At 43.0% G+C, this 21,955-nt stretch overlaps 2 protein-coding genes across 7 annotated transcripts in view; one reads left to right on the plus strand and one right to left on the minus strand.

The window, feature by feature from the left end:
• Nucleotides 1–21,955, minus strand: part of LOC310746343 (uncharacterized protein) — a gene marked incomplete at its 5' end in the record, with an annotated part of 432,823 nt that overhangs the window by 229,630 nt on the left and 181,238 nt on the right. The window lies entirely within an intron of this gene.
• The window catches only part of VRK1 (VRK serine/threonine kinase 1), a 50,614-nt gene continuing 34,750 nt past the window's right edge, over nt 6,092–21,955 (plus strand). Inside the window, exons 1-4 of one of the 6 annotated variants that reach the window (XM_083617261.1) lie at nt 6,092–6,418; nt 14,827–14,985; nt 16,886–16,941; nt 21,154–21,223. In XM_083617261.1, the coding sequence (XP_083473387.1) occupies nt 14,835–14,985; nt 16,886–16,941; nt 21,154–21,223 (277 nt within the window). In that variant the 5' untranslated portion in view covers nt 6,092–6,418; nt 14,827–14,834. The remainder of the gene's footprint in view (nt 6,419–14,826; nt 14,986–16,885; nt 16,942–21,153; nt 21,224–21,955) is intronic. The other 5 variants (XM_083617265.1, XM_083617263.1, XM_083617266.1 and 2 more) reach the window with 5 other exon arrangements.

Genomic DNA, 21,955 nt, shown 5'->3' on the forward strand with positions numbered 1-21,955 from the left:
GTATGGTCTGGTGGCATGGGGTGGCCACTTATATATATCACCAAAAAAGAAAGCAAAAGAAGATACAGATTGGATTAAAACTGGAATATGATGAACAGGTGCAAATTTAGAAATAATCACTCTAATTTATTTATTTTTTATAAAATATTTATTGAGATTTTACAAAAAACAAAGGTTTACAAAATAGAAAGAAAACATATAAAAAAGATAAATAAAAAGAAAACATACAAAAATACATAAAATAGAAAAAAGAAAAAATAAACATACAAAATACAAAAAACGAATAAGTAAGAAAAAATTAAAAACAAATCCATTTTTTGTATCTTTAAACTCATTAGCTTGTTTCCTTGACCTCCTCGCACCTCCCCTTTTTGTGTTCCCATTTACATAATCAAATCAGCAAATCCTTACCCTCTTTCCTTTATCTTAACTCTATATCTTAACATATTATAACTCTATATTTTCATCCATTATCAATCCATTTTTGCATATTCTTATTAACTTTGTTGCTAATACCACTTATTTTCAATCCAACATCATTTTAACATTCATTAATTTTACAGTGTTTCTGCAAATAGTCTTTAAATTTCTTCCAATCTTCTTCCACCAACTCTTCTCCCAGGTCTCGGATTCTGCCAGTCATTTCCGCCAATACCATATAGTCCAATAAAAACTCTAATTTAAATAGAAATACTGGCCTGTGTGGCAGCCGTTGCTGGGCAATTTAAATGGCAACTGCTCCCCTCTTGGGAGTTTCTTTATCACTGAACTGACCCGGTACAATGCTGCTTCCTATCTTCCAGCCCTGATAGACTGCTCAGTGTTCCTTTCCTCTTTCCAAAGTTCCAGATGCAACAAAATTAGGATATTGAGCAAGCCCCAGATGCAGCACCTTATATGGCTGGTGGGTCATAAACTCAGCAGACCTAACTTGCTGTTAGGAACTGTTGTTGTTGTTTAGTCGTTTAGTCGTGTCCGACTCTTCGTGACCCCATGGACCAGAGCACGCCAGGCACCTCTGTCCTCCACCGCCTCCCGCAGTTTAGTCAGACTCATGTCTGTAGCTTCGAAGACACTATCCAACCATCTCGTCCTCTGTCGTCCCCTTCTCCTTGTGCCCTCCATCTTTCCCAACATCAGGGTCTTTTCCAGGGAGTCTTCTCTTCTCATGAGGTGGCCAAAGTATTGGAGCCTCAGCTTCACGATCTGTCCTTCCAGTGAGCACTCAGGGCTGATTTCTTAAGAATGATTTCCTTAAGAATCCTTAGTTAGGAACTAAGGATGGGCAAATCTGCCAGTTTAGCTTTCTCTGTTTCTTATTTTTTCAGTCTTCAACTTGATCACCCACTTTTCCACATCACTTAGTATATACAGTGGTACCTCGGGTTACAGACGCTTCAGGTTACAGACTCCGCTAACCCAGAAATAGTACCTCGGGTTAAGAACTTTGCTTCAGGATAAGAACAGAAATTGTGCGGCGGCAGCAGGAGGCCCCATTAGCTAAAGTGGTACCTCAGGTTAAGAACAGTTTCAGGTTAAGAACAGACCTCCAGAATGAATTAAGTTCTTAACCAGAGGTACCACTGTGTGTGTGTGTGTGTGTGTGTGTGTGTATATATATATATTTGTGTGTGTGTGTGTGTGTGTGTGTTTGTGTGTCCCCTCATGAAAACTCACCAATATACACATTTTTAATGCAAATTTGCCTAATGCACACATTTAACAAAGCAATCCCACAATATAATGCATTTGTGTGTGTGTGTTATTTTCAGTAACATATACATTCTTATGCACACTTTAACCCAATATATTCAAATCTGGCTGGAGAACGGAGTGGCAAAATTAGGAGCATTTCATATTTTGAAGGACAGCTGTCGTTGGGTTTGCCTATTTTTGGAAATCGCAAATTAGGTACGCTCAACCTTTAAGTGTAGACGTTATCAAGTTTCTTCCTCATCCCTAACAGGAATTCACTCTAGCCTTTCAGCCCCGCAGTGGCTGAGGTTGTGCCTATTAGTAGTATTAGTAGCAAATGAGGATTTAAAAATACATATACCTTCCACCTCACTGCATTGTGCCTGTTCCTAATTACCTCAGGAAATCTCTCTTTGATCAGCAAAGCTTCTATCACTAAAGGCCAAACTCACTTCATTCAAGAGCTTTACGTCCTCCCGGCAACAGAGTAATAAATAAGGAGTTTATAGATTCTGGGGTTCTTGTTTTTAAATAGCATGTATTAAGAACACCGCTAGCATTTAATACAGTGATGTTTCAAGGTATGCTAATAGCCACAAGAAAATTTTCAAACCTCCATAATGTGCTTTAATCACCGGCTGGAGATCAAAACCCACCATGTGGTTTTATACAGCCTGGGCACCTTCCAGGATTGCCTTACATGGAAACAGATCAATGGCAAAATTGGTAGATACTGCAAAGCTTTTGCAATAAAAGCTTTTTATGTATCTCGTTCAAAGCATGTAAGTGCCTTTTAGATCACTGATTGAACTGTAGACAGTATAAAGTGGAACCTTTTAATACTAAAATAAATTTCCAGAGTAAAAATTCCATTATAGGGAAAAGTGTTTTTGCTGCAGCGGGATAGATAATAATTCTTTCACACGTAATGGGATTCATGAAATGTTTGATGATAAACAGAAGTCCTTTGTACAGCCATAGCAAGACTGTACCGTTTGTGGGGGCCTCTATTAGGTATATGATGGGTGGCATCGTATGCTATATTCCAGAAGGTGATTAGAAGGAAGGCCTAATGATGGGCCAGGTAAGAGGGTAAAAAGCACTCTCATCAACAAAAAAATTGAGGCGATAAAATAAATAAGCATAACCACTTTGAAAGTCACAAGAATCCTTTAATTTGGATTGATGTCATTCAGCAACAACAAAATAATTTCCCAGGCTTGGCACCCTTTAAGAGACTCCCAAGTTGAACTTACTGAAGTGAATCGTTCATCCGCCTCCTGATATCACTGGGAAAAATATTGTTGGCCTGCTTCCCATGTAACTTTTTGCAACCACAACGAATATTTTCAACCCTCTCTCCCACAAACAATTCCGCACTTCCAGGGATACAGATGTGTGAATAGGTTATAAAGGCACGTTTGCAACCAGCAGCGCTGCATCTGCGCATGTGCGGGTTGTGATTCGGCGCTTCTGCGCATAGCGCTATTTAGTGCTTCTGCGCATGTGCCAAAACCCGGAAGTAACTTCCGGTACTTCCGGATTTCGGTGTGCCCATATCCTGAAACCTCGCAACCTGAAGCATCTGTAACCCAAGGTATGACTGTATTGAAACCAGAAAGTGGGAATATATATAAAGCCCTCTTGGAGAGGGCTCACATCAGCAGCCGGCACCCTTGGGCACCTGCTGAAGGCCCTCTGCTTCTGACACATGGGGTCCTCTTTCCTGGAACTCCTCCAGTGATTGCCAGGCAGTCGCCACTCTAACTGCTCACAGTAACCCCAGAGCACCTTACGAACAGTGCAGAGATAAATAGAAGGGTTGTCCACTGACGTAGGAGACACAGTGGTTCTCAAACTCTTTTCCCTGGGCCACACTTTCAGACCCTCCAAGTCTTCCTATCTTCCAAGGACAGTCCTGGATTTACAGAAGCCGTCTCGGTTTCTGATTTGATCCCCAAATGTCCCACTTTTCCCCAGGATGTCCCCATTTTCAATGGAGAAATGTTGGAGGGTATGGTAGGACGTCCCTGTCTTCATCAGAGAAACGGCAGAAGATATGCACTTTCAGAATAAAAATTTTCTCGTGCCACGCTGAATTTTTTTTTATCGCTAAGAAATACATTGGAAAACAAAAAGAAACAACTCCTAGCAGTCCTTGAACACAACTACTTTATAATATGATCATGGGACATCAAGAAAGTATGAAACAACGCAGCTACATAAGAACAGGAATCATTCCCAAAATATAAGCTGTTAATTATACAATGGTGTCAGCAATGCTCAGTAAATGATCAACAGTCTGCTGCTGTAAAAGGTTAAGGTGTGCCTCTTATATATAATTGTAATTTTTGCATCTCATAATTTTCTGTTTCATATACATGCCAACTAATATTTCATTTAATATAATAATATAATAATAATTTGTTATTTATACCCCGCCCATCTGGCTGGGCCTCCCCAGCCACTCTGGGTGGCTTCCAACAAAATATTAAAATACAGTAGTCCTTAGATATTAAAAACTTCCCTAAACAGGGCTGCCTTCAGATGTCTTCTAAAAGTCTGGTAGTTGTTGTTCTCTTTGACATCTGGTGGGAGGGCGTTCCACAGGGCAGGTGCCACTGAGAAGCCTCTCTGCCTGGTTCCCTGTAACTTGGCTTCTCGCAGTGAGGGAACCGCCAGAAGGCCCTCGGCGCTGGACCTCAGTGTCCGGGTACAACGATGGGGGTGGAGATGCTCCTTCAGATTACTGGACTGAGGCTGTTTAGGGCTTTAAAGGTCAGCACCAACACTTCATGCATCTGACAAAGTGAGCTTGACCTCTGGAAAAGTTATGCCAGAATAAATTTGATAGACTTTAAAGTGCCACAATACTATTTTGTTATATATGCTTAACATTGAACTAAGAATGGAAGGAGAGTTTGCTGGATCAGGCCAGTGGCCCATTTAGTCCAGCATCCTCTTCTCACAGTGGCCAACCAGATGCATGAGGGAAACCAGCAAGCAGAACCTAAGCACAAGAGCACTCTGTGGTTCCAGCAACTAGTATTCTGTTATGTACTGAGTTGAATAGGATCCAAACTGCAGCAGTCTGATTGGTCCTAGAACAATAGGATCCAAAAGGAAGCAGTCTGATTGGTCCTAGAACAATAGGATTCAGAATGCAGCAGTCTGATTGGTCCTAGAACAATGCAGCAATATGATTGGTTGGCAGGAACCACCCAATCATGCTCCAGATAGAAGTGAATCCACAACCTGATTGGCTTACAGTAGAATTCCAGAATTAGCCAATCATGTGCAGCCCATTGTGTAAATAATGTATATAAAGCAGATACCTTGAGGGGACTTTCATTCATTCCTCCTCACCACTATGAGCTGAATAAAGAGCATGAAATCACTTTGCGACTCTGAGTATATTTCATATTCAGAAGCATTGAGCATAGCCATCATGGCTAGTAGACCTTGACCACCCTCTCCTCTATGAATTTGTACCAAATCTTCTTTTAAAGCCATCTAAGTGGGCGAGTGAGATTCATAGTTTAACTGTGTGCTGTGTGAAGCAGTCTTTTCTTTTCTCCATCCTGAATCTTCAAAGTTCAGCTTCATAGGATATCCATGAGTTCAAGTGTTATGAAAGAGGGACATTTCTCCTCTATCCGCTTTCTCCATGTCATGCATAATTTTCAAAAACTTCTACCATGTTACTCACCTTTTCTCTAAACCAAAGTCCCAAATGCTGCAGTAGTATTTTCCTTATGGTTGCGCTGTAAGTTCTTGTTCTTTTCTAACAGATTTGCTGTTCACTGACCACTGATGCACTTTCTCCCATTTCTGCACTGACTGAAATGAGTTTGCGCGCACAGTTCTGCCTACCTAGAAAATATGAACAAGCTCATTCCATGATTATGCATTCTACTTATTTTGCAAGCTCTTGTCAACCTACTATTGCATATTTTTTTTTTCCAAAATGCAAACGGCAGCTAATCCTAAACAAGGGAATTGCCTAGCCCTTTCCCAACCCATCACATGATTTGCACAATAAGTCACCCAGAACTGGGGTACTGGCCTACTGAGTATTATAATATAATATAATATAATATAATAATAATAATACCCCACCTTTTCTTCTGAGGGGACTCAAGGCGGCTTACAGGGGGAAAAAAGACCCACTAAGACATAAACGAGGCGCAGGGGGAATCATTAAAACAACAACAACCACAATTCAACATATATAACATCTACCAGTGCATGTACTGTAGTTTAAAATACAGTACTGCACATTCAAACTTAGCACCGGCTCCCCTCTTCAAACGCGCATGCGCGAGAGGAGGAGTGGGCGGGGTGGGAAGAAGCGAGAAACAGCGGCGCGCCCTTCCTACGCGGGAAATAAAACTACACTTCCCAGAAGGCATCGCAGCACGCGGGTGGCGTGGGAGGGGGGAGAGAGAGAAAGGAGGCCGTTTGCCTTGCGACGGCGGCCGAGGAGGGGCAAACGTTACAAAAAAAGGAGCCTCGTCACTTTCGGGCGGGAGGGCGCGTGGATTAATTAACCAATGAGGTGCCGCGTCGCGCGGGGGCGGGAAAGAGAGGAAGCCGAGCGCTGGACTTTGACAGGGAAGCGGAGAGAGCGAGAGACTCGCGGCGGGAATTTCAGAGCGGGCGGAAGGAAGCGAGCGAGCAGAGGAGGGAAGCAGGGAGGTATATTACAGAAGTCAAAACAAAAGTAAGGAAAGGCCGTTGCTGCAGCCTGAGGGGAGGCAGGCGCCTGTGAGGGGGGCGAGGCGAGCTTAGGCCGCCGCGGGCCCAGGCTGCTGGCTCCTCTCTTCGCGCCCCCCTCAGCATTCCCAGCTGCACAGTGTAAATAACGATGACGATAATAATAATAACAGCAGCCTCCAGGGTAGGGCTGGGGGGGGGGCAAGTGAGGCGGGGTTCGACTAGATGACCCTTGATGTACCCATCCCGGTTGGCAGGTTGCGGGGTAGGCGGAGCCACTCGGGAGGGGACTTTTCTGTGAGGATTTCCCGAGGGGTGTTTGCAGAAGAAAGTAAGGAGTTTTGTGGCACGTTATTATTACTAATTATTATTAATAGAGAGTGGGCTAGAGTCACTTTTATCAGATGCAAACGGGGAGAAGAAAGTGCGTCTGCATCTTATTCCACTCCTTGCCCTCCTCCCCATTATTGAGATTCCTTAAAATCATTATAGCTGCGCTCATTATCCTTGGAGGTGCTGGAGGCAGCTTAGGTGGCTATGTCTCTCTGCCGCCCATTTTGTCCTCACACGAACCATTGGGAGGGAGGCATGTTCAGGAGACAGGCAGGGAGTAATAATAATAATAATAATAATAATAATAATAATAATTTATTATTTATACCCCGCCCATCTGGCTGGGTTTCCCCAGCCACTCTAGGGCGCCTTCCAACAAAAAAAATAAAAAAATAAAAATACAATAAAACATCAAACATTAAAAACTTCCCTAAACAGGGCTCAAGGCCGCTCAGTGTGTGGCTGGGTGCAACCCTAACCCCACTTGGCCTGGGTATAAGCCCCGTGGAATTCAGTAAGATTTCTTATTATCTATTACATTTCTTGTCATTTTGTCTTGCCCAGGGAAACCCAAAGCAACTTTGCAACTAAATAGATGTGGTTAGGGCTGCACTGCAAGTGGGGATGTTCACCTGGGGATGGGGAGCCTCTGGCCCTCCAGATGTTTATGGACTACGGTTCCCATCACCGCTGACCACGGCATTGAGCTGATGGGAGTGGCAATCCGACACATCTTGAAGGCTGCAGGTGACAATCAGCCAAAACTGCACCAGCCACTGCACCGTGCTGGCTTTGGAGATGGGGGAAGGGGGTTGTGTGCTCTTGCACACTTTATCTCACACACAACCTTTGCCTGCTGGAGGCCTTTTCATTATCTCACTTTGTATTGAAGCCCAATGTGGCAGGTTGTATTCTTGGTTTATTTTCACACATACACAGCTCAGGATACTCCAGGTCAACAAGTTTTAATGCAAAACAAAGGCATCGTAGTGGCAGAGTTTTTAGAGCTGTCATGTATCAACAGAAATGCAAGAGAGCCATGCTGAATCTGTCCAAAAAGATGCACACATTTTGGCACTCTGCTTTTCACAGTGGACAGTGAGATGTCATCTTGTAATTTGTCCCATTGTTTGACCTTGGTATTAGCTATTTGGAAGGTACACTGCCCCTGAACTTCGATGTTCCATTTAGCCATCATGATGGACAGTACAATGCTCTCACAAGGAAGTTCTGTAGTGTTCAAAAGGTCTTACTCTCTAGTGAGACTGTTTAGGATTGTAGCTTAATCTATTCCAGAGTGGGATCTATGTTCAGCTTTTGCCACACAAGCAATGTTTGGCATCTTAAAGGTTCATGTTTATTACAGGGCAGTATTTTGTGGGCTAGTGTTGATCTGATGAGGTGAACTGTAGTCCACAACAGCTTATTATGCCATAATTGATTTATATTGTGCCTCTTATCTTGCAAGCCATTTAAAAAAATTGTAAACTATCCTATATTCTAGGTTCACATTTCTATCCATGAAGTACAGAGGGCTCTTCTAATAAATTGCTGTCTTCCTGCTAACCTACCTTGCAGACTTGCTGTGAGGCTAGAATAGCAACAATGTAGTCATGTAACTGAATAAATTAAGTTAAATATAAACAATTTGAGAATATATTCTTATGGGAACTGCACTGACGAGTGACTGACAAGGAAGGAGATTTTAGGAGTTGTAGATACTTGAATGTGAAAAGGTCAACCCAGTATGCCGTAGCTGTGGAAAAGCGGAATTAAATTATGTATTATTTATATGCATTCATATAATAAAGTGTCTTACTATAACCAGGTGGAAGATATTTTTAGAAGTCAATATCCTGTATAGGTTTCACTTGGTAGTTCTAGTGCTCTGAATGATTAGTGCTGTCACACCACTGATTCATCTCTAGCCCAGAGGACTGTCTACTCTGACTGGCAGGACTCTTTTTCTGCTGCCTGATATTCTTTGAAACTGGAAATGTCAGGACTTGAACCTGGGACCTTCTGCATGCATTTCTTTTGTATTTCTGCGTTATTATTATTTTGCTTTTGCACATTCAGATAAAATGCCTAAGAGAATCTCAAAAGCAATTTGTCCCATGTAAAAATGTGTGTGGACTTTGTTTTGTACTTCCATTTATCTGTTTTTAATAAAGAGGAGGTGAAATAGCTTAATGGGAGTTTTGTTAATGAGTTCTAAATAAGGATTTCTCATATATTATTATGGGGTTTGTGGCATATAAACCCACAGAACCTGACATTACATGTCATCTTCTGGTAACTCCCCCCCCCCCCCAAAGTGTACTAAAGGCCTGAGAAGAATTTTATTCTGTGTACCACCCTGAGATCTTATGATGAAGGGCGGTATATAAATTTAATAAATAATAAGATGTTAATTGCTTTGGAAATTATCTGTTTCAACTCTGGTTGGCATCCATCTGTCATTGGAGGAGTGCTCCTTTGGGGGTGAAGTCAACGGTTGGAAAGTTGCAGCGCTGGCTGTGGCTGTAGAGACTGATGCGGGAGAGACGTGTTTTGTTGCAGCTGGGGCAGATGAAGGCATCCGGTTGTGCTGCTGCAGATGTGCTATGGCGTTTCTTCTCTGCACTCCTTCCAGTGGTCATTCCTCCTCTGGTCACTGCTGGATACACGACCTGCGTGCCTGTCTCCAGGCTCTGTGGTAGTCTGCAAGGGATTGCAACATAGCAGGGTTGATGTTCCCAGCCTTCATGTCACATCCATTGCCTGCAGTCCCTGACACTTTATAAGAGCTTCTGGGTACACATGTCTTAAGCAGGAAAGAGGCAGGAAACTTGCTGCCTGGGCAAAGTACTCATACTTTTTTGGTTCCAGCCATTTGTAAATTACTAAAGTATCCATACTCATTTTTTTCCCTTTCTCCTATTTGATAAACAGTGCCCACTCATTTAAATAAGAGGAGAATCTAATTTCATTATTTTTGAGGTTGGACGTGGGTGTTGTATGTTCCCTGTTCCTTGGGTTTTCTTAGAAAATTTAATCTATGCAGTACTTACAAACTTAGTGGCACTGCCTGATCACTAAAAGGAAGCAACCTTGCTGAAATAAACAGCAGTTTGTGGTGGATAAGAGCACTACCAAATGAGGAAGGACATCAGCTGTTGAATCATTCTGTGTTCCCACACAGCAGAAACTTTGTGTTCAAAATAAATTAGAGGCATGTTCATTTTAGTTCTGTTCAGCAGGGATGGAAACATATAATAGGAAATGGCTGCTAAGAAACGAAGTGTGCAGGGAGGGAGGGGGGAGAAAAATTAATGGCAGATGCAATGACACTGAACAGTCATTCATGCCCTAGTTATGTCTAAGTTAGATCATTGTAACACACTGTTGAGGAATATAATGGAGCAAAAATGACTGTTGCCTAGTGAGAGGTGTTCCAAGTGCGCCACCTGAACATTATTTCAACTATAATACTTGCCCATACTATTTGCTTGTTCTTCTTGCTTCAAACATAGCCAAAGAAAGATTTATTATTATTTTAAACCTCTCTTGCAAGCCTGAGTTCATTCTGAGCTTTGGCCCACCTGACCTTCTCCTTGCAACTCTTGGCTACTCATACATACTTTTACTTTGTGATTTCTCCTTTCTATTTCTTATACCTTCTCTCCTTACATCTCAGTTCATCTGTAAGCTCCTTATGCAGTCACACTGGATTATTTAGGTGCCTCCCACTTTTCTTTTTTGTTGGAATTGTCTACCTTAGTATTTCACCTTTAAGAAACTCCCATCCGTCTTGGACTCCTTTCTCTTTGAGTATTTCTGACCATGGGATTTCACCCAGTAGTTCCTTAAGCTTTTTGAAATCAGCATTCTTAAAGTCTAGTTTCTATGCCATTTCTTCCCTCCATTTTCAGGGTAGAATATATCATAAATTACCGTAGTTTGCATACTTTTTCTGTGTTCAGAATCTGTTTTTTCACTAGAGAAGAATCTATTTTAGTTCGCAAGGTTACAGACCCTGGGCAACAAAGTCATGGCCTAGTTCCTCTGTAGCTCACACATCTTCAGACTCTTCTCACAAAATCACGAGGACTACTTAACTTGCCTCTCTTCCCTGACCCCTTCACTTAAATAAGATGAAGAAGCAAGGCTGCTTTCAGAATACAAACTCCATGCAAGTGTCAGGTCGGCTAGAAAGCAAGTCAGAAGCCTTGTGACCTACACCTACCAAGGGGGTGCTTTAAGAAACTCCCATCCATCTTGGACTCCCTTCTCTTTTATTTTTTCTCACTATGAGATCTTACCCCAAGTGTCCTTGAACTTTGATAACTGAGGCTCTCCTGGTGATCTTTCTTTCACCATATGGAGTATGGTGGATGGGAACAAATGATGGGCCCTTTTCATAATGCTGAACTTTTGTTCTGTGGCCAAAATGTAGTTTCTCAGAAGAAACTGTAATGCTTTAAAGTGGCCTATGTAATTTATTTATGACTGCGGTTACTGCTTTTTCTTTTATGTTTCTATTTAACAGTAGTTTGTTTTGATTTTGTCATTGTAAACTGCCGGGAGCATTTTACGGAAAGACAAGGATATTTTTATAAACAAATAAAATAATTAGAATTGTGGTTCTTATGCTTTTATAATGAGCCTATTCTAGTATTGGTATTGTAGGTTGTCAGGACCACCAGCACAGTTCCACTGCCTCCCTTCTCCATGTTATTTATTCATTTGTTAATCACCTTTCATCAGAAGATGCCTGGGCAGTGTACAAAAGTGGGGATAAAAACTAGGCATGCCAGAATGCACAAAGAGAACTGCTGTAGCTCATTTTCCTAAACTTTTGCACCTTGCAGACCACTATATACATACATATACATACATATATACATATATACATATATACATATACATGCATATATATATATATAGAGAGAGAGAGAGAGTGGTACCTCGGATTCAGAACTTAATTCGTTCCGGAGGTCTATTCTTAACCTGAAACTGTTCTTAACCTGAAGCACCACTTTAGCTAATGGGACCTCCTGCTGCCACCGCGCCGCTGGAGCATGATTTCTGTTCTCATCCTGAAGCAAAGTTCTTAACCCGAGGTACTATTTCTGGGTTAGTGGAGTCTGTAACCTGAAGCGTATGTAACCTGAAGCATATGTAACCTGAGGTACCACTGTGTGTGTGTGTGTGTGTGTGTGTGTGTGTGTGTATATATTTGCACATTTCTAAAAGCAAGGGGTGATAGTTTGTTAATGAACAGAACAGTTTATTTTCAAGCGGCAAAAAGGAGAACCCTGTTTGTGAAGTCTTGTCAAATATAATAGCCAATAGCTGACTGTATCAGCTACACCTTTTCATCCAGCGCATTTCTGAGGTGTTGTAGTTCAGTGGCAGAGCACATCCATTGCATGCAGAAGGTGCCTGGTTCAATCCTTGGGCATCTTTACTTAGAAGGCATATACTGATGGTAAAGACCTGAGGCCCCGGAGAGCTGCTTCCAATGGGAATAGTGTTTGCTCGGCTTGATGGACAAATAGTCTGACCCAGCTTAAGGCTGCTTCCTGTATTTCTAATTCACATGGTAGTTAAGCCATTTGAAAAATAAAACTAGTTGCTGCTATTTGTGTTATCTGACAGTCTGCTGCTCACTGTTGTCAATATGCCATCCGTGAAACTGCACATGCTAACATCCCCAAGTCATTCATGCATGTTGTTGTTTAGTCGTTTAGTCGTGTCCGACTCTTCGTGACCCCATGGACCAGAGCACGCCAGGCACTCCTGTCTTCCACTGCCTCCCGCAGTTTGTTCAGACTCATGTTTGTAGCTTCGAAGACACTTCATGCATATACCGTATTTTTCGCTCTATAAGACGCACCAGACCATAAGACGCACCTAGTTTTTGGAGGAGGAAAACAAGAAAAAAAATATTCTGAATCTCAGAAGCCAGAACAGCAAGAGGGATCGCTGCGCAGTGAAAGCAGCAATCCCTCTTGCTGTTCTGGCTTCTGGGATAGCTGCGCAGCCTGCATTCGCTCCATAAGACGCACACACATTTCGCCTTACTTTTTAGGAGGGAAAAAGTGAGTCTTATAGAGCAAAAAATACGGTACATATTTATTTAGATATCTAACCTGACTTTTTAGTAGCAAAATAGGATGGAAACATGTGCATAGATACCTGCACAAAATTGCCTCTGTTGTATCTTAAATCCCAATGGACAGAAGTACCTTTTCCTGAGTCTGGGGGCAGGTTAAAGGATGTTTGCAGTGAGTTAAATTTGAGCTGTAGGGGTGGTCATAAGTAGGGTTGTGCAAGATTTGATATCTCCACAAAGAGCAGGTTGTCTGGAAGTGAATGAATACTGTGAAATTTGTGTTCTGCCCATTCAGACTCATTGCTTGGCATCAATGCCCTAGTAATAGTTTGGCCACCTTGCAAATAGGCACAGTGCCATCATAAGCAGATGGATGTGGGCATTCTCGGCCAGGAAATGGAGCCTGTGCAGTTAGCATAACAGTAGGATTCCTAGAAAGAGTCTTGCTTTTAGTTTTCATAGTTAAGGAGTCTCCCTTCATGTGCATTGCAAGTAAGTATTTATAACTGTATAGCGCTTCCCTTCCAATTGAGAATAAGTTGCACAAGAACATTTATTTATTACAAGCAAGGTGCCTGGTCCAGCCAGGTTACCTTGCTCCCTCTGCCCATGTTTGTGAAACAAGGTAATATAATATGTTGCCACATGTAAAGTAGGCTTGCCATCGAGGCTTGTCTGGCTGCCGCTGTGACTTGTAGGTTATTTCTCCCTGCGCTCATGAGGATGAGGTGCAGAAACTCTGGATAAAATTTTAACTGTTGTTTGGCCATCCACACAGCCCTCTCCTCCCCCCTGGTTCAACATCTCCCATTGCTCTGTTGCCATTTCCATCTATAGTACTGGATAGTGAGGTCATAGTTATGGTTAGGATAGATAATTAAGACACATTTTAGAGCACAAGGCAAACAATGTCTATAACAGGGAAGCATAAAGAGCTTTGCTCACATAGAAGTGTGGAAATGGTTGTTGAGATGTACTCAGTCTTTATGAAGGATTGAGAACTGCTGATTAAATTCAGGCCAAAAGCCCATCTAGTCCAGCATCCTGTTCTCACAGCAGCGCAAGAGATAGATGCCTCCAGGAAACCTGCAAACCGGATTTGAGTGCAACAACCCTCTCCCCATTTGCCATTCCCAGAAACTGGCATTCAGAGGCATACGGCCTCCAGCAGTAGACACAGAACATAGTCAGCATGACTAGTAGCCATTGATAGCCTTATCTTCCATGAATTTGTCCAATCCCCTTTTTAAGACCAGCTGCCTTTGGCTGTCCCTCAGCTGTCACCTAGCAGTAGCCATCAAGTTGAAGCAGAAAGGAAGAAAGGAAGTATGGATCTTCAACTGGCTGTACTGAGAGATCAGCTGCCTTTGGCTCTCCCTTATCTCCCATTCCATCAGGGTACCTGAGCAATTTTCATCCCAGCTCTTCATTATAAAAACTGTAATTTAAAATGCTAACAATACCTGAGTTTGCTTTTTTCCACTTTCTCGTCCCCTTTTCCTTTCGTGTTGAGGCTTTTATATTGTAAGCCTGGGGGCAGGGATTGTTGTGTGTGTGTGTGTGTGTGTGTGTGTGTGTGTGTGCTATTTTAAATGGATCTGGAAGTCTTTTCAGCTCAAGAGCAGGGTAAAAGTGTTTTAAAATAACCTGTATGGTCATAATGAGTGTTTGAGAGCTTGGTTGCTGATACATATACCATTTACAAACTAAAGAATTCTTATTGTTGTTCATGTGGAAATATGGTTTTAAGATTCAATTAGGAGAAGGCAATTTTGTCCCAAAAGGGGGAGAAAACAGCACTTCAAGTATCTTCATTCTGGAGTGAGAATTTGTTTGGTTCTTATTTTAGTACTTGGGTTTTGTTGGAGGCAGCATATGTCGAAGAAAGAGAACTGGTATATTAAATAACTAAAAGCAAGTGACAGTGTGGAATAACCTACCTCTTAACAGGTGTGTTGATTTTTGTTTTTTGTTTGTTTTAGTTTAGAATATGCCTAAGAAAGCAGCTGGGAAAAGAGGCCCCGCAAAACGGAAACTTGCAGAAGAATTTCCTCCAGGAGAAGTTTTTACTGACCTAACAAAGAAAGATTGGAAGCTTGGTCCGGTTATAGGCAAAGGTGGTTTTGGTTGCCTCTATCTTGGTAAGACTGAGAAAGAAGTCTGTTAAAGTTGGAGCACTGCATTCCTTTCTTTAGGCCAGGGGTGCTGGTGTGGGGAATATATAATCCGAAAACATGGGAACAGTGAAATCAGTTTATCATGGGCACAATTTGGCTAGAGAATGGCAGCTTGATTTCCCTCCTTTCCTTCAAAATAATCACCTGATGAGCCCAAAGACACACTTAACATTCTGCATTGTTTAGATTATTCATTTGCTTAGCTTACTAAGTTTCTGATGCTGATCCGGATTTTATTCATCCCCTTCCATGCCCTGTTTGGAAGCTTCCCAGACGCACCTGGCTGGCTGCTGTTTGGAAAGAGGATGCTGGACTTGACAGACCCTAGTCTGATTAAGCTAGGCAGTTCTTATGTCCTTTGTTATGTGGAAGTTTGGACACAGTTGGCTGTTGGCTGGGCATGGCTTGTAAAAATGAATAATGCATTTCAGCTAGAGATTTCCAGAGTAATACCTGGAGTTTGTGTCTCAGATTTCTTATGATGTAAAACCTACCCATCACTGCCTAATGAGTTTTCTTCTTTGTGTGTGTGTGTATAAATATGTAATCTGGTTTAGGAACAGAAATGGATGGCCATAGTGTAAAGAAGAGGGAGGGGTTTCTGTCTCAAGACTTGTTTCCTGCCAGGTTGAAGCCAGAGGCTCTTACTTTCTAATCCCTGCATATACAGTGGTACCTCGGGTTAAGAACTTAATTCGTTCTGGAGGTCCGTTCTTAACCTGAAACTGTTATTAACCTGAAGCACCACTTTAGCTACTGGGGCCTCCAGCTACTGCCGCCGCTGCCGCGCAATTTCTGTTCTCATCCTGAAGCAAAGTTCTAACCTGAGGTACTATTTCTGGGTTAGCGGAGTCTGTAACCCGAAGCGTCTGTAACCTGAAGCGTCTGTAACCCGAGGTACCACTGTATATTTTGCTTTTTCTAAACTTCTGCTAAGTATCTCAGCCGCAGGATTCCTTTATGAGCTGAAATATAAAGGAGCAGAGTCTTAATATAAAAAGTAGTATTTCTGTGTTATAAGAGCACATTTGATGATAACTCGCTTCTACGGTGATCAGAGTATTGATACAAGACCTGCAACAAGAAGTACCTCGAAGACAGTGTAGTTTCTAGTTTAAGCAATTGATGCAATTGTGGCTCTTCAGTGGTACCGTTACTGTGCTGTCTGTACTGATCTTGCTCTGTTTGGACTAGCAATAATTGGAATGCAGAGGGCATGGTCCCTTTCTGGCTTGCAAGAGTTAGACAGGCTAATGTCACTATCTTCGTCACTTGCAGAAGCTAAGTGCCTGCTGGAAGTGACAAGCAATTCCCGGAGAGGCACTTCATGGTACAATTTAACATGTGCACGGAAAATTAAAATGTTAAGTGTAACAAGCACATGTTTATCACTATGGTTTAGCGCAATGTGTATGAGCTGGAATGAGTCTAATCGAAGTCGCCTATTCTTTCCTCCTTCAGTGTTAATGGGAGAAGGATTTCACCAGTATTATTATACAATGCACACAGGCCATGTCCGCATGCCACACTAAACCATGGTTTGGCACTATGTCCAGGAGCTGCAATGAGCCTGAACAAAACATCAGTCTTGTGTTCTGCCATCTCCTTCTGCCAGGAGGAGAACTTCATCAGCATTTATTTTCAGTTTCCTCTAATCCTGCCTTGTCATTGTTTAAAAACCAGGAACTGTGATTTGTCACAAAATCTGGTCAGTTACAAAACAAGCCAGTGTCAAACCACTGGTTATGAAACAAGTTGAAGACTTAACTTTAAGTGTTCAACATACTTATTTGTTACTACTAACTGTATATTAAGCAAATAGTTCTTTCACCATGTTGATAAGAAACTCTTCATATTTTAACAGCTGATGTTAATTCTTCAAAATCAGTCAGCAGTGATGCACCCTATGTTATAAAAGTGGTAAGTATATATTTGAAGTAGTCCATTTTCAGATGCATGCACAGAACATCCTAGGAAAACTAGAAAGACTCTTTCAGTAGGTATGTGGAATTTTATGGAGAGAAAATCCTTAGGCACCCAATGTCCCATGAATTACAAGTAGGTTGAAATAAGTTTAGATAAGTTCAAGCCTTACTTTAAAATCTTTTTATTCTGTTCTGCCATTAGCATTCCTTATGCATTGCTAAACCACTTCATATGAACATTCATAAATGGAAATACCGTATTTTTCGCACGATTGGACGCACCGGACCATAGGACGCACCTAGTTTTCAGGGGGGGAAATCAAGGAAAAAATATGATCCCCCCCCTGCAGCTCTGGGAGCAGTGGACAGGCTGCACGCAGCCTGTGCGCTACTCCAAGACCTTCTCCCTGCTTTTGCGGGAGGTGGCAGAATTCCCCCACCTCCCGCAAAAGCCCACAGGAGCCCCGCGTGACTCCTGCGGGCTTTTCGACCAGGAGGGAGAAGGGACTGAAATGGCCAGTCAGTCCCTTCTCCCTCCTTGGGGAAAAGCCCCCAAGAGCCGCTCGCTCTTTAAAGGCTGCGCGGCTCCTGCGGGCTTTCTTGCGAGGTGGGGGAATTCCCCCACCTCCTAGAAAAGCCTGCAAAGCCGCGCAGTCCATTTAAAGAGCGCACAGCTTTTGCCTGCTTTTGCGGGAGGTGGGGGAATTCCCCCATCTCCCGCAAAAGCCCGCAGGAGGGAGAAGGGACTGACTCGGCCAGTCAGTCCCTTCTCCCTCCTTGGGGAAAAGCCCCCAACAGCTGTGCGCTCTTTAAAGGCTGCGCGGCTCTTGCAGGCTTTTCTGCGAGGTGGGGGAATTCCCCCACCTCCTAGAAAAGCCAGCAGAAGCCACGGAGCCCCTTTAAAGAGCGCGCGGCTTTTGCCTGCTTTTGCGGGAGGTGGGGGAATTCCCCCATCTCCCGCAAAAGCCCACAGGAGGGTTGGAGAGTAGCGGGAAGGCGTCGCGCGCCTTCCTGCTGCCCCCCATCCTCTGGGGCTGGCGATGGGGGAAGCGCTGCTTTCCCCACCGCCAGCCTCCAACCCGGGTTGGAGAGTAGCGGGAAGGCGTCGCGCGCCTTCCTGCTGCCCCCCATCCTCTGGGGCTGGCGATGGGGGAAGCGCTGCTTTCCCCACCGCCAGCCTCCAACCCGGGTTGGAGAGTAGCGGGAAGGCGTCACGCGCCTTCCTGCTGCCCCCCAATCTCTGGGGCAGGCGATGGGGGAAGCGCTGCTTTCCCCACCGCCAGCCTCGAAGCCGGGTTGGAGAGTAGCGGGAAGGCGTCGCGCGCCTTCCTGCTGCCCCCCAATCTCTGGGGCAGGCGATGGGGGAAGCGCTGCTTTCCCCACCGCCAGCCTCGAAGCCGGGTTGGAGAGTAGCGGGAAGGCGTCGCGCGCCTTCCTGCTGCCCCCCAATCTCTGGGGCAGGCGATGGGGGAAGCGCTGCTTTCCCCACCGCCAGCCTCGAAGCCGGGTTGGAGAGTAGCGGGAAGGCGTTGTGCGCCTTCCTGCTGCCCCCCAATCTCTGGGGCGGGCGATGGGGGAAGCGCTGCTTTCCCCACCGCCAGCCTCAAAGAGCAGACTCTCCTGGCTTCAGCGGAAGCAACGCGAAGCCTCCGGAGCGCAGGCTTCTGAGGCTTCGCGTTGCTATCACTGAAGCCAGGGAGCCTGCATTCGCTCCATAGGACGCACACACATTTCCCCTTCATTTTTGGAGGGGAAAAAGTGCGTCCTATAGAGCGAAAAATACGGTAAATAAATACATAATACATTTAAAAAATGCAAACATTGTCCTGTTGCTGAAATAACTGAACACATACTGACCTACATTCCTATAACTGCACGGTTATAGTCTCAAATTACACTACTGCATTCATCTGCTGGGATTGTTTTTCTGCTTTAAGATTCCCTGAAATATTTATCAATCGCATAAGAAATGGACAGTTACTAATGCTGTGACAGATTGGAGCTGGAGTACAGGCTTATAACTTTTGGTATATGTCCTTATGGTATTAGAGGTGCTTAGCTATAATTCCTTATTTGGCAACACATTCTGGCTACAAGCCATTTTACACAGTGGAGGGCCAGATCATTTTCCTCCCTGTCTGGTCCCTGCTGTCCAACTGTACCACTCATCATCTTATTGCCTGACATTGTTATTATTATTAATTGAATTTATATACTGCCCTATACTTGGAGGTCTCAGGGCGGTTCACAAAGCAAGGCTGTCAATATAGAGGTGGCTGGGAGATGACTGGGCACTTGAAGTTGGCACTTGTTTCAGAGCCCCCTGCTATATTGGGGCATTCTGACTCCATACACCAGCCAGACCAGCAACAGTAGGAAAGAGAGTCATGCATTGCTTCTGATACAGCCCGTTTCCCCATAAAAAGTGAACGTGTCACAGAGGACAGAGTGCAAGCTTTGTGCAGCCACTTCCTTTCTGCTGCCTCTCAGTTCCCTCTTCCACAGTATCTCCACCCCTTGAGAAGGAGTGGATGTGGCATGCCTGGAAAGTTGGAGGGCGGGGGAGATGGCACCCCTTGAAGCAAATAGGATTTGGCCCTATTCGCTGAAACCCTGCTTGCTATTTACCTATCTTGAGACTATTGCCCATTTTGATAGGAAGAGGGAAGCCTGTTTTGTTTTTTTTATTTATTTAAGCCAAATTGTTAAGTTTCCATTTAGTATAGTTGCAAGTATTATTGCCTGGTAGCAGTAACCTAGTGCCGTGAATTTGCCTGTATCGGGCTGCCTGTTATTTATAGAGTTATAGACACTATGAATCGATTAAGTTTATGTTTGTAAAAATAGTCTATACATCATGCCCCTGACTACTAAATGTATTGAAAAGCATTAATGCGTAGTTCATGCCGGTGATGTATGTGTGGTTTTAAGAGGATGCTGATATAAACATTTTATTTATACAGAATATCAGTACTTTGTAGCTTGCTTTAGTGTGTAACCATAATGGAGACAAATTGTGTTAATAAATGAATGCCTCTGACTACGTAGAATAGACAGCTTGAAAACATAAATGTCTTTTAGAGATGGGGACGTATGACCCCAGATGTAGATTTGTGAAGTACTTGTGTACATTTGAGTTTACCCTGGATCAAGATTGAGTTGCTTAAGTCAACTTCATGTGGACAAAATAATGTGGTATATGACATGGGCAAAGTTTGTACTTTGGAGAGAAGAAAACAAGGTTGAGACGGGTTTCTTGGAAAGGGAAAGCCTACCATAACATTCAACTTGCTTCAGGTCTCAGCAGGACGTGGCTGAACTAACATGAACATTTCTGACCAACATTAATCACCCATGCCTACTAGGCTTTGGTGTGCATAAGCTCATTCACTGCCATTAGTGGTAAAGGATCTGTGCTCTTTAGTACCTGAGCCTTTGTTGTCATAGGAACTGATTCAATATAGCTCAGTTGGTTAGAGCATGGTGCTGATGACGCCAGGGTTGCAGGTTTGATCCCCCTATGGGACAGTTGCATATTCCTGCACTGCAGGGGGTTGAACTAGATGATCCTCTGGGTCCCTTCCAACTCTATGATTCTATTATAAAAAAGTATCCCTTGTACATATTGGAGGGACCATAGCTCAGTAACAGAGCCCATGCTTTGCATGCATATAGTCCCAGGTTCTATTCCTGGTGTCCTCAACCAAAAATATCAGGGAACAGGTGATGGGTAAGATCTCTGCTTGAGATCTTTGGGAGCTGTGGACTGTTAGAATAGACAGTTTGGGGCTAGATGGACTAGTGGTCTGACCTGTTAGAGGGTATATTGCATTGTTACAAACACATATTTGCTCTAAGAGGGGGTCAAGCAAAAATGTATATATTAGTAATTTGCTGTTTCTGCATACCACAATATTACTGAAATGCAGAAGATCACTTAAGTTTTCAGTCACTATATTAAGTTAATCCCTGCTCCCAGCATTGAAATCTACAAAAATGTTCCTTTTTTAATTGAATGCTTTTTTGCATTATGTAACAGTCATTAAGAAGATAAAGAAAAAGGAAGAGAATTTACTTAGGTTGTTAGAATTCTGCATAGGACAGGGGAAGAAAGCTTTATCTGTTAAAAAGTATTTACTAGAGGAGTGTACCCAACAGATTTGAAAGTTTTCACTTTTTTTTTAATTAAAAAATGTATTTTTTAAAGGAACCCAGTGACAATGGACCACTCTTTACAGAACTGAGTTTCTACATGCGGACAGCTAAACCTGACCTAAGTAAGTAATCTACTGGTGTTTGAATCAACAAAACAATTTCTTTAAACCTTTTTGAATATCCTAATGTGAGACGTTGGGAGAGGTGTTATAATATATTTAATGATTCATGGGCAACGAAAACCATAGTTCTCGGAGGACTCTGAATGGTAACTTTAAGGGCATACCTAATTACAACTGGATGTTTCTTCATAATGGTGCAGTGTTGGGTAGTTATTGAAGGTAATTGTTTATAAACAGGGCCTACTGAACTGGAACACTTTCTCTTGTCCTTTTTATGCTCGAAGGTCACAGCCCATTGAGGCTGCAGCCACTAATTTCCAAGGGGAAAGTGGAATTTTTGTAGCGCAAGGTGGCTGTTCAAAGGGGGGGAGAAAGCATAAGCAATTTTAATTAAATAATATGCTTAGATTTGCTAGGAGACGAGATGTTTGCTATATTAAAATTGCCAAGAAGGCAGAAAGAAACTCGTGGAACGCATAAATGATAAGAAAGGGCATAATGCAGTTCCTAAGTTGAGCCCTTTTAAATCCCACTAATTTCAGTGAGAGAGACCTAAGCACATGCCTAACTCAGTTGTTAGAGCATGAGACTCTTAATCTCAGGGTCATGGGAACGAGGCCCACATTGCGTAAAGTGCTTCTGCATTGCAGCGGGTTGGACTAGATGACCCTTGTGGTCCCTAATAATAATAATAATAATAATAATAATAATAATAATAATAATAATTTATTT

Source organism: Podarcis filfolensis (genome assembly GCF_964270895.1).
Source record: "Podarcis filfolensis genome assembly, chromosome: 1".
Taxonomy (NCBI): domain Eukaryota; kingdom Metazoa; phylum Chordata; class Lepidosauria; order Squamata; family Lacertidae; genus Podarcis; species Podarcis filfolensis.